General features: G+C 40.7%; 1 protein-coding gene across 1 annotated transcript; it reads right to left on the reverse strand.

Annotated features, from left to right (window-relative positions):
- Nucleotides 1-110: 110 nt before the first annotated feature.
- Nucleotides 111-5,564, reverse strand: CCDC71L (coiled-coil domain containing 71 like). The gene has a single exon (XM_006068444.4). The coding sequence runs from the start codon at nt 4,282-4,284 to the stop codon at nt 3,583-3,585; it is 702 nt and encodes a 233-aa protein (XP_006068506.2). The 5' UTR covers nt 4,285-5,564; the 3' UTR covers nt 111-3,582.
- Between the last annotated feature and the right edge of the window lie 8,037 nt (nt 5,565-13,601).

The raw sequence follows: 13,601 nt of genomic DNA on the forward strand, positions 1-13,601 counted from the left end.
AAGTTCATCAAAAAAAGTCAAAGTTGATCCCAAGATGCTTTCCAACTCACATAAAAACATAAAATCCCATTTCAAAAACTTTCAACATCATTAGAAAATCAGTCACTGTATATTCTCTAAAATTTATTTACAATTAATAAGTTAAAAAGCAGAGTACAACCAGATTGTAAATCTTAATCATATGCACATCAAACTGTCCAAGGAAACAATTTAGTTCCATTAACAAACAATTGTCTTCTAAAGTACTTAAGACATAACAGGCTATCAAAAAATATTTGAAACACACCAATAAAGTAAATATTATGTATATAAGTCCACTAAAAACCACCAATTTAAAGAATGCTGTGGCAACCCTTAAAACAACAAAAGGCTTTGAGTTCAGAATTGCTCAGGTTTTTTTTTTTCAAATAATTTTAATGTTTCTTTATTGAAGAATTTTATAGTACTATCATTTGCATGGAGCAAATCAATAGGTGTCAGCCACCAGCTTAGTTATACAAGTCCAACAGGGTACTCAAACTTTGACAAAATAAATACACACCACAACAACGACACTTTGCACTATCAACAACAGAGCTTGCCCTTAACAATCATGACATTACTGGTTTCAGGAAGGAAAATTAAGTTGTTGGTTGACAGGGAGGATAAAAATGACATCAGGAAGATTCAAAGGTTAGCTGAGGTGACAGTCACCACATTTAGGCACTCAAGAGTTAAAAATGAAATAAAAGCATAGCGAGGTGATCAACTTCCTCCTAGCTTCTCCCTCTACTTGTGCCATATAAGATAATCTTATAAGAGAATGAATCAAGTCATGAGATTTCTTTTAAAAAACTATATACAAGCTAAACTACAGACTTAGAGGACAGAAAATGGATGCCTCACCATAAAGGCCACCTTGCCAAGTTTCTTTTCACATTCTGCCCAATGTAACCACAAAATACTTTCACTTTCCTATTAATATACTAGCCAACTATATTAGTTGCTTCTTCACATTTTAGGAGTTGTAACATAGGCTTTGCTAAAGAACACTTGGCAAAAATAAAGACTTTTTGACACCTATTTCACAAACTAGAAATGGTATGATTTTTAAGCAGACCAGATAAATAACATATTGAATTCAAGATGGGCAATCAGATCCAAACTGAAATCAGACAGCCCAGATAATTCAAAGAAGCATTTATGCTAGTTCAAGTGCACTAAAGTAACAAGGCATGAGGGAAAAATGTTAAGAATCTCAGTTAAAATAAAATGCATGATGTCAATGGTTGTTTCCATTTTGTGCTGAGCAGTTATCCTCCCAGCTAAGTTTAATTTCAAAACCTCTGGGAAACTATCTGGATAAGCTGTATGCTGAAATTACATTCTAATATGGCCATTGAATTTATTTTTTAATTATTATAAAACTATATACAAAAGTAAGTGGTACCAATACATAGTTGTTTTTTTTTTTTTTGTTGTTTTTTTTTTTTTTTTAGGGGCTAGTTAACTAAAAAAAAAATGAACAATTTGGGAGTGAGAGAAGGGAGAAAACCTTATGTATCTGCAATACAACTGCCAATGGAAGCTAATAACCAAAAGAATATATATAAGTTTCCTATCACAGAGATCAAATGTAACATTCTCCATCATCTAAGTAATGATTCATTTTTATTTACTCATGTGACAGTGTTTGTTACAAAGCATTATTATTGAGTAGTGAATAAAAGAATATGAGGCATACTGGGAAACTGGCATCAAGTCATGTATATATAATATATATATATATAATTTTCTTTTTTACAAAACAAGAACACTGAAATTAAAGTCACAAAACTCCTACTTATGTACTATTAAACTTGAAAAATTCAATTCAGAAAGCTATGCCATTTGAAATCTAAGAACACAAGAGTCGAAATTGCAACTCTTACTATTCTCCTAAGAAGCTGCCAAGCAGAGAGAAATCTTAATATTGAGGACTTCCTATGTTAAGTTCCAGCCAGTGTAAGTAGTTTCATGGCAGACTACTTAAATTTGAAAAACTGTGGTACAAAAACCACTTGACCCTTTAGATATTGCAATAAAATCTGGCTGTGGCACCACTGACTAAACACCATTAAGTCTTGCTGCCACCAATGACCAAAGGCACTTGGATAATCAAGAATTCCACTCTGGGCCATATGGTATAAACGCTATTAGAGAAGTGTATAAGAAGGGTCAGTACTCAGTGTGAATCGCCCGTTGGATTCCTGTGGTCTTCAGCTGTCAACAAAGACAGGTAACTGCAAACATAATTATGAATGGAATTAAGGTAAAAAAGGATACTCGTGGAGGAAAAAAGACAAATGTCACGATGTCTATAAAGGTGATGGGTATTAGTCGGGGCACTTTCTGCTATTCAACACAAAGTAGAGAAAGATCTATTTTGCCCAGAGTAATTTCAACAAGTTATTTGATACCAAGAAATGCCCCCACCCTCTAAAGAGCTAATAGTTCTGAGAACTCTAATGGGTATTCTGTTTACCATTTTAATCACCAGGTTTACACACATTCATTTCTCCTACGTGGCTCCCAATTTAAAATAGGTTACCTTTGAACTTCTTTGTATGTTAGACCAGTACAAAGAGGCCAAACCATTTCCAATAGGATTCCATCCATCTCTTTAACCAACACCAGTTCTTTGTAACTCATTTTTTTCTTTATCACAAGCCATGTGGTTTCAACGTACTTTAATTTTTATTTAATCAAAAAGAATTTAACAAATCAACTTTTCCTAAACAGAACTTTATATGAGTTTCTACCATTTTCTTTAGGAGCTCAGTAAATATAAACATTAAATCTCAATATAAAATCTTTAGAAACACCTCAAAAATGTTGAAATAGTTGTACTTTGCATCTCTTTGTTTGTAATCACTGAGCCCATGGCATTCAAATCATACAAATCCTTGCACTCTTAACATTAAGTCATAAGTTTGAAAAATATCCTTGGTCAAAGCTTTGGAATCCGGTTAAAATTCGGAAACGAGTGGGATTCAGAATACCCTGAGCACAAACGGGTGCAACAACAGCACAAAACAGGTTCGATCTATCGTCCAGACAGGTTCGATCTTTCGTCCAGAAAGAGGGGTGGCAGTTGAAAAGAAAAAAATGGGGGTAGGGGGTGGGAAGGAGGCCGGGATAGAAGAGCGGGGTGAAAAGCAAGTAGATTCTGGCTTTATTACACGAAACCAAATTCCTTTGGAAAAAATAACGACTTCTTCGGAGGACTTCCAGACCAGTGAGGTAGAGTCCAAAGGGAGAAAACGGATCTGCCCCTTCAGTTCTAGAGACGTCTCAGTCCGGGGTAGGGAAGCAAACGGCCCTCCCCCGCGGGTCCCGCGGTCTCCTCTGCTGCCCGGCACTGGGAGGGGGTGGAGGGCGCACCTGCCCCGGAGTTCCAGACGGCGGTGCGTGGGCCCGGGAACACCATCCGGTGGCTTCTTCGCCCATAAAGTGCGTAAGGGGACAGGGTCCTGGCCGGATCTGTAAACACTCGACTGACACTTGTCCATCCCCCCGGGCGGGAGCTCCGTCCCCGGCTGGGAGAGTGACGCGGTCCGCGCGTCATGCCCGGGGCACCGGGAAGCGGCGGAGCCTCACCACGGGTTCCAGGTTCACTCGCAGGATTTGGCGCGCTTTACGCCGTGCCGCCGCCAGGCTGCGCTCTCCCCACACGTCGCTGCCGACGCGGATGGTGGGGAAGGTGGTCAGCGTCGGGGTGGCCGCCCTCCAGATCTCCTCCAGGGTGCGGCCCCCGAAGCAGGGTTCCGGGGCCGCAGGCTTGACGGGGCAGCTCTCCTCAGGGACCGGCGGCGGGGGCGGCGGCAGCTTCCTCCGGCGGGCGGCTGGCGCCCGGGCTCCGCGGCGCCTCCTCCTGGCCGCCGCGCTCGGGGCCGGCCTGCGCGTCGGGCCGCGGGCGGCGGGGCCCCCTGGGGGCTCGGGGACGAGTGCCCGGCAAGAGGAGTAGCCGTAGACGTCCTTGCTGCGCAGGATGTGCGGGGAGAACTGGTGCTTGAGGCTGCAGAGGAAGCTCCAGAGCTCCGCGTCCGAGCTCATGAACTCCGTGCTGCGGGGCATGAACAGCTTGAAGGCGTCGCCCAGTGCCTTGGTGCTGTCGGCCAGCGACAGTTGCGACCGCGAGTACACCACCTTCTCCTCCCGCGCCTCCAGACCGGCCCCTCCTCCCAGCCTAAAGCCGCCGCCCCGGGCGGCCGCGGCCGGGGCCGCCGGGGGCCGGCGCCGCCGCCTCTTCACGCTGCGCCGCATCGGAGGCCGCTCGGGGCCGCCCGCGCTCGCCGGGTCCCGCCGCCGCCGTCCCCGCCCGTGTTTGGCTCCGCGGCGGCGGCCGCTGCTGGCACCTCCCGCCCGGCGCGTCTCTTGCTACTTTTCTCGCCTCCGCCGCCGCTGCCCCTCCCCCTCCGAGGGCGGAGGACGCGGGTGAAGATCCTGCCGCCCGGTACAAGATGGCGGCCGGCGCCCACCCCTGGGCTTTGTCATTGGACGGCGCCTCGCCCCCCTGGTTTCTCTTTCTTCTCCTCTCTTGCCTCCTTTCGCCCTCTGCCTTTCTTTAAATGTGCCCGCCTTTGGCCCCTCCTACTGCAGCCCCGACTCCACCCATTGGGTGCTCTCAGAAGAGGGCGGGGACTAATGGGGGAGAGGCCAGTTCCTGGAAGATGGTGCTGGGGTGGGTGATGGTGGCTCTTGGACACGAGTCAACAGTTGGGTAGGTATATGAGGAGGGTCCCTTGTCTAGAGTGGACATCAGCTCCATTTGGGGGGGAGTCACTCTACTCTCGGAATGAGTGGATGTGCATTTATGGATTGAGCTGGGAGGTCTACCAGTCTGAATAACAAAGGGAGACCTACCCAAAGGCTGTAGTTTGTGTCACAAAAGGGGAAATTGGGTGTAAGTCTAGAGGGAATGGGCCTTCCACAATTCTCTTCTGAACCTTCAGAGGCCTCTCTTGCATCTTCATCCAACTCTTACCCACTTTGACCCCAATCCATGTCAAGCAACGCTAGTAATCCAGAATCATTCAGATAATACGGACGCTGTCAGTGGCATAGTCTCCTTCTAGACAATGGAACCATCTTCACATTTAAGAGATGCTCTGCTTATCAGGAGAGTAAAGCCTGTTATACCCATAGAACTTTGCTCAAGTTGATCAAAGATCAATTACAACAAAGCCATTCTCCTTACAGAAAATACAATTTTTAAATATACAGTTGGTTTTAAATGAGTGCACTTCACCTTTCATTTAGTTTTAGTATGTCCCTTTGCAGTACCATCTCTAGCGCAGAGAAAGGATGCAGTTTCACAATCAAAAGGTTTCTATTGAAAAGAACAGGTTGTTAAGACCCCATCACCTTTTGTATTTGAGAGGAGGGGATTGAATGTTTATAGAGTAATGCACAGTCTTCTGTCATCTTTTCTATCCTCAATACTTAGCTCAGCACCTGTCAGACAGTGGGCACTCTATTTCTATTGAGTGAACCAATGAGAAACATAATGATGTGAGAAACATATATTCAAATTGCTAACAGGACAATTTCACATTTTACATTTCAGGTTTCTCTTAACTCCATTAAAGTTTTAAGGTAAAAAAAAAAAAAGCACTCCTAAAACATAGAACTGTGAGGTAGACGTGCAAATTTTGCCCCTGAGAGAGCACTTTATTTTGCAGTAGAAAACTGATAGAGCAGAGTTTTGTGATTCACACATAGCTGCTATTGGTTCCTTCGAATATTTGAGCTAAAAGACGCCTAGTCCAATCTCCTTATTTCATGGATGAGGAAATTTGGATCCACAAAGGTTAGGTAGTGAGGCTTCTTGATTGTAGGACTAGGACTATAGTTTAGGTCTTTGGATTCCTAATCTTAGTGATCTTTATATTTCACTAGAGATTTTACAAATTGTACTGCTCAGACTCAAAGAGATTCAATAGAAAATGCTTTATGAGTGGAGTAACCAAGGAACAGAGCTGTTCACCTGATTCCACTTCTGGCTCCTCCCAGAATTGAGCAGTTTTTAACCTGTCCAGTATACTGGACTTACAGATTATATTTTCTTAGAACCAGATTTTAACTTCAATAAAAAATAAAAATAATTTGAAAGTTGCTTCTCTGTACCACAGCATCCTGTCCATGCACTGGGTTTATGCAAAAATCAAGCTTCCTACCAGAGGACCAGTTCTCAACCTACCTAAATCATGGTAACTTTCTGAAGAGAAAATCAGTTTCCTAGAAAAGCATATCCTGATCTCAGAACAAGATTATGGAGCCAATTATCAGCTTCCTAAGTCCTTATAAAGAAATGATATTACAACTCTTTACATCACAGTTAGTTCTGTTGGTAATTTTGGGAATACATACTAATGTGAAATTTGTGTAACTTCCAATGGAATGCCCCTGCAAGACAGACATAGAAAATCTCATAGAGTAAGCCAGCAGAATGGTAAAGGGACTTCATAGTGAAAGAAAAATAAGGATTTATGTACTCCTAGCTTTTTGTCTTGATATTCCTTCCCTTTCATGTTAATCCTGTTTTAAGTACTTAGGGTTCTCAAGTGTGGAAAGGCTTAGGGTCGTTTGCTACATAAATATACCAGACATCTATACAAACTTAGAGAATTGATTTTGATTGAAAGGATAAATCTTATAAGACTATTCTCATACTAAGGAAACATAGGTCTCAACAAATTGCAGAGCATTCAAAGTTCATTTTATAATACATACTCATTTAATTTACTTAAACCAAACAATATCTTTATGAAATATTTTTTGGAATTAACATGTCAAATGCTTAAATTATTGTATAATTTTAAATTTGGCATTGTTTGATTTCTCTGTTTCTCATTTTTACATTTCTTCCTGCCTCCACCTTTTGATTAACTTAAATAGTCCTACAAATGGTACTTATCCATTCTCCAGAAGTGAGTAAAATTTACACATAATTTTTTCTTTTAGTTCCCGAGACTCTCCTAAGACACTACAAGCTTTTGGAAAGTTACAATTAAATTTATTTAATTTTATTGCAAATTAAAATCTTGTTCTTGAAGAAACACTGTTCAAAATGCTGAGTTTATTCCTTTACCTCTCAAGGAGAATGATGCATCCATCCTATATCTGATATTGGTGAATAACAAGAACACACAGAACAAAAAATTAGCTATATGTGTATATTTTCTGAATTTATGCAGTTTAAAATGTAGTTTATAATTTATGTAGTTCAAAAATGAAACCAAAAAGAATGAAGTGATTAGAGAAATTAAAAATAACATATATCTCTTTGCTATCCAGAACTTGTGCTATAAGATTCCACTTCTATAAAATAATTTGCTTCTTACAAAGTGGCCAAAAAATTAAAAAGTATCTGTAAATGGTTGGGAGCATCCACTCTGGAATCAAATAGACTTGGAATCAAACAGATCTTTATAACATAATATCCTTAGATATTTTAAAAAATCTTTCTGAGCCTATTTCTTCATTTATAAAATGGGTGTAATCTCTGCTTCAATAGATTATTTTGAGGATTGAAGGAGCAAACATGAGTAAAACTTGTACAAGAGTGTCTGGATCACAGTAGGCATCTGATAAATAATAGTTATCATTATTTGTCTTATCTAATTATGAGGATTTTGTTTGGTTTAGCCTACATATTTCAAATCCTACATTACAGAGGGAGTCTGTAGATTTTTTTAAGTAATAGACAGATGAGGGGAAAAGAAAAATGTTACAGCAAGAAGGAAATTTAGGGATCATCTAATGGGTCCAACACTCTTAATTCAGATGAGAATATTGAGATGCCAAGAGAGCTGCCAAAGTTTACATAGCTGAATGGTGGAATACTTGGAACTAGAACCTAGGTCTCTAACTGTTAATCCAAAGTTGTTTCTAACAACTCTGGTATTTAATCCAAGGAGATAGCATTAATTTGTAGTCCAAATGAAATTGCATAGAACATGATTCATCAATTTCAGTCTTTTCATTAAAATAATTATGAAGTAATGTAGATTTTTCTATAAAAGTTACCGCAAACCTCTGATATGCTCCTGTGTGTGTGTGTGTGTGTGTGTGTGTGTGTTAGTCGCTCAGTCGTGTCCAACTTGCTGTGACCCCATGGACTGTATGTAGCCTGCCAGGCTCCTCTGTCCATGGGATTCTCCCATGGACAGATTAAAGGCAAGAATACTGGAGTGGGTTGCCATTCCTTTCTCCAGAGGATCTTCCTAACCCAGGGATCAAACCCTGGTCTGCATTGCAGGCAGATTCTTTACAATTTGCTACAGGGAAGTCAAACTGTTTAATTTAAAATACACAAAATACACATATAAACTGAGAAGCCAGGACTTCCACTTCCAAGAAAATAAAATGCATGTACTTTCCCTATTCCTCCTGCTACTTTCAGTTTAAAACCCTGGACATTATATATAAAAGGAAGATAAGAAGACTGAAGAATGGAGAGGAGAAAGCCAGGCTAAGGGTTTCAGAACCCAAAGAACATTTTCTCCTTTCTGCACACACCTCAGACTGGGTGCTGGAGAAGTCCACAACCAAGAAACACTAACAGATATAAAAGTGCCGACCAGATCATGTTCTCTCTAACTTTATGCCCAAGAAAGGCATAGCCTACCAAGACAGAAACTTTTACAAAATTATCAGTCTACTGCAGCAAAATAGCACCAAAAAACAAAAACAACTATGGCTTCTACCCTTTCCAGGCTATAAGCAGGCTCTCTACCACTCTTTCTGGAGTAGTGTCAGAGAAGGTCAAGTAGAGAATCATCAATGTCTTCCCTTCTGGGCAATAGAGAAGCTATTCTCTTCTAAAACATCAGTGGAGACCATGTGGGGACCAATAAGACACTCGTATTCCTCCCAGTAGAGGTCTAGTAACCAGCTAGCATTCCCACCCCCACCAAGTAACAGTGAGGCAGAGTGGGAAACTTGGACTTGTACTTGGCAATAGTGAGACAGCATCCCTTCCTTTCCTTTCTGTAAAAATGTCAAAGGAAACCTGCTAAAAACAGATGGTTTAAATAATATCCAGAGTCTCATAACATAATAGCCAAATGTCTAGGTTGGAACTGAAAGTTATCTAATGCTGAGAACCAAGAAGATCTCAACTTGAATAAAAAGGGATCATCAATAAATGTCAACACTAAGATGAGAAAGAAGTCAGTATTTTGTAGCAAATATTTTAAAATGGCCATTATAAAGACATTTTAACAAGCAGTTATGAACACACTTGAAACAAATGAAAAAGTAAAGAGTTGCAGTGAAGAAATAAAACATCTCAGAAAAGAAACAGGAGATATAAAGAAGAACCAACATGGAAATTTTAGAACTAAAAAATACAATAATTGAAATAAGAAATTTAGTGGATGGTATCAACAGCAGAAAGGAGGAAAAAAATCAGTAAACTTAAAGATAAAACAATAGATTTAATCCCATCTGAAGAAAAGAGAGGAAATATACTAAGAAATCAGAACAGAGCCACAGGGACGTATGGGACTATAAGATCTATTATTAGTGTAATCAGAGGACTGGAAGGAGAGGAGAAAGAAGGCAGAGCTAAAAAAAGTACTTGAAATAATGGCTGAAAAATGTTCCAAACTAGGCAACAGACATAAATCTATAGATTTAAGAAGCTGAACACGCCTAAGCAAGATACACCCAAAAAAATCCACATCAAAACAAATCATTGTTAAACATCTGAAAACTAAAAACAAAGAAAAAAGTCTTGAAAGTAGCAAGATAAAAAAGTACACCTTACTGACAAGAGAAAAACCATTTGAATAGCAATAGATAGTCTCACTAGAAACCATAGGTATCAGAAGGAAGTAGCTCAACATATTTCAAGCCCTAAAAGAAAAGAGCTGTCAGCCCAGATTTCTATATCCAGTGAAAATATCCTTCAATAATGAAGAAGAAATCAAGACATTCACAAATGAAGGAAAACTAAGAGAATCTGTTGCCAGCAGATCTACCTAAAAGAATGGCTAAAGGAAGTTCTCTGAACAAAAAGAAAACAATAAAATGAGGAAACCTGGGACATTGGGAAGGAAGAAAGAACACAGTAAGCAAAAATATGAGTAAATATAACTTCCCTTTTCAAAATTATGTTTGATGATTAATATGAACTGAATGTTTGTGTCCTCCTGCCAGATGCATTTTTTGAAGCCCTAAGCCTCATTGTGGAGGTGCTGAAGATTAAATAAAGGTCATAAAGGTGAAGTCCTATTTTGATAGGGCTGGTATCCTTATAAGAAGAGAAAGAGACTCCAGTGTGCTGTCTCTCTCTCTAACATGTGAGAACATAGAGAGAAGGAGACTATCTGCAAGCCAGTAAGTGGGCTCTCACCAGGACTAAACCAGCTGGCACCTTGATCTGGGACTTCTAAGCCTCCAGAACTGTGAGAAAGTAAATTTATGTTGTTGAAGTCATCCTGTTTGCGGTAGTTTGCTGTGGCAGCCCAAGCAGACTAATACAATGGTTAAAGTAAATATTACAACACTAATGCATGCATTAAGTATATATGTAAAGGAAATATTTAAGACAAATATATTAGAAATGAAGAATAAAGGGACATAAGGGAGGTAAAATGGAACTTGTACTTCACTGTAACTCATAAAATGACATGAGTTGACTGGGATAAGTTATGTTTATATAGGATAATACCTAGAGAATTCACTAAAAAATATAAAAAGATACATACTTAAAATAATACAGGTAAATAAAAATAGAACTCTTTAAAAATGATTAAGAAACCCACAGGAAGGCAAGAAAATAAAATAAATGAAAAATAGAAAACAGAAAATGAAATAAATGAAAGGCTAAGTCTACAACATAAAATTAATATAATAGTAGTTATTTATAAATGACTAATCAAATCAGCAATTGCCCAGATAGGAAACAAACCAAGAATTAGATCAGACTTGAAATTAGCTCAGTTCAGTTCAGTTCAGTCGTTCAGTCCTGTCTGACTCTTTGCAACCCCTTGGACTGCAGCATGCCAAGCCTCCCTGTCCATCACCAACTCCCAGGGTTTCAGTTCAGTTAAGTTGCTCATTCGTGTCAGACTATTTGCGACCCCATGAATTGCAGCAAGCAAGGCCTCCCTGTCCATCACCAACTCCCGGAGTTCACTCAAACTCACGTCCGAGTCAGTGGTGCCATCCAGCCCTCTCATCCTCTGTCGTCCCCTGCTCCTTCTGTCCCCAATCCCTCCCAGCATCAGAGTCTTTTCCAATGAGTCAACTCTTCGCATGAGGTGGCCAAAGTACTGGAGTTTCAGCTTCAGCATCATTCCTTCCAATGAACACCCAGGACTGATCTCCTTTAGAATGGACTTGTTGGATCTCCTTGCAGTCCAAGGGACTCTCAAGAGTCTTCTCCAACACCACAGTTCAAAAGCATCAATTCTTCGGCACTCAGCTTTCTTCACAGTCCAACTCTCACATCCATACATGACTATTGGAAAACCATAGCCTTGACTAGACAGACCTTTGTTGGCAAAGTAATGTCTCTGCTTTTGAATATGCTGTCTAGGTTGGTCATAACTTTCCTTCTAAGGAGTAAGCGTCTTTTAATTTCATGGCTGCCATCACCATCTGCAGTGATTTTGGAGCCCAAAAAACTAAAGTCTGACACTGTTTCCACTGTTTCCCCATCTATTTCCCTTGAAGTGATATACTGCATAGGAACCTGGAATGTTAGGTCCATGAATCAAGGCAAATTGGAAGTGGTCAAACCGGAGATGGCAAGAATGAACGTCGACATTCTAGGAATCAGCGAACTAAGTTCAGTTGCTCAGTCGTGTCCAACTCTGTGACACCATGAATGGCAGCATGCCAGGCCTCCCTGTCCATCACCAACTCCCGGAGTTCACTCAGACTCACGTCCATCGTGTCAGTGATGCCATCCAGCCATCTCATCCTCTGTCATCCCCTTCTCCTCCTGTCCCCAATCCCTCCCAGCATCAGAGTCTTTTCCAATGAGTCAACTCTTCGCATGAGGTGGCCAAAGTACTGGAGTTTCAGGCTTAGCATCATTCCTTCCAAAGAAATCCCAGGGCTGATCTCCTTCAGAATGGACTGGTTGGATCTCCTTGCAGTCCAAGGGACTCCCAATAGTCTTCTCCAACACCACAGTTCAAAAGCATCAATTCTTCGGCACTCAGTCTTCTTCACAGTCCAACTCTCACATCCATACATGATCGCTGGAAAACACCAGAGCATTGACTAGATGGACCTTTGTTGGCAAAGTAATGTCTCTGCTTTTGAATACGCTATCTAGGTTGGTCAAAACTTTCCTTCCAAGGAGTAAGCGTCTTTTAATTTCATGGCTGCAGTCACCATCTGCAGTGATTTTGGAGCCCCCAAAAATAAAGTCTGACACTGTTTCCACTATTTCCCCATCTATTTGCCATGAAGTGACGGGACCAGTTGCCATGATCTTAGTTTTCTAAATGTTGAGCTTTAAGCCAACTTTTTCACTCTCCACTTTCACTTTCATCAAAAGGCTTTTGAGTTCCTCTTCACTTTTTGCCATAAGGGTGGTGTCATCTGCATATCTGAGGTTATTGATATTTCTCCTGGCAATCTTGATTCCAGCCTGTGTTTCTTCCAGTCCAGCGTTTCTCATGATGTACTCTGCATAGAAGTTAAATAAGCAGGGTGACAATATACAGCCTTGACGTACTCCTTTTCCTATTTGGAACCAGTCTGTTGCTCCATGTCCAGTTCTAACTATTGCTTCCTGACCTGCATACAGATTTCTCAAGAGACAGGTCAGGTGGTCTGGTATTCCCATCTCTTTCAGAATTTTCCACACTTTATTGTGATCCACACAGTCAAAGGCTTTGGCTTAGTCAATAAAGCAGAAAGAGATGTGTTTCTGGAACTCTCTTGCTTTTTCCACGATCCAGCAGATGTTGACAATTTGATCTCTAGTTCCTCTGCCTTTTCTAAAACCAGCTTGAACATCTGGAAGTTCACTGGCTTGGAGAATTTTGAGCATTACCTTACTAGCATGTGAGATGAGTGCAGTTGTGCAGTAGTTTGAGCATTCTTTGGCATTGCCTTTCTTTGGGAGTGAAAAGAAAACTGACCTTTTCCAGTCCTGTGGCTACTGCTGAGTTTTCCAAATTTGCTGGCATATTGAGTGCAGCACTTTCACAGCATCATCTTTCAGGATTTGAAATAGCTCAACTGGAACTCCATCACCTCCACTAGCTTTGTTCGAAGTGATGCTTTCTAAGGCGCACTTGACTTCACATTCCAGGATGTCTGGCTCTAGGTGAGTGATCACACCATCGTGATTATCTGGGTCGTAAAGATCTTTTTTGTACAGTTCTTCTGTGTATTCTTGCCACTTCTTCTTAATATCTTCTGCTTCTGTTAGGTCCATACCATTTCTGTCCTTTATTGAGCCCATCTTTGCACAAAATGTTCCCTTGGTCTCTCTAATTTTCTTGAAGAGATCTCTAGACTTTCCCATTCTGTTGTTTTCCTCTATTTCTTTGCATTGATTGCTGAAGAAGGCTTTCTTATCTCTTCTTGCTATTCTTTGAAACACTGCA

Source organism: Bubalus bubalis, chromosome 8 (assembly GCF_019923935.1).
Source record: "Bubalus bubalis isolate 160015118507 breed Murrah chromosome 8, NDDB_SH_1, whole genome shotgun sequence".
Classification (NCBI taxonomy): Eukaryota; Metazoa; Chordata; class Mammalia; order Artiodactyla; family Bovidae; genus Bubalus; species Bubalus bubalis.

Excerpts from the sequence above, each read along its gene's own strand:
- CCDC71L (XM_006068444.4), bottom strand. The coding sequence starts at position 4,284 with ATGCGGCGCAGCGTGAAGAGGCGGCGGCGCCGGCCCCCGGCGGCCCCG.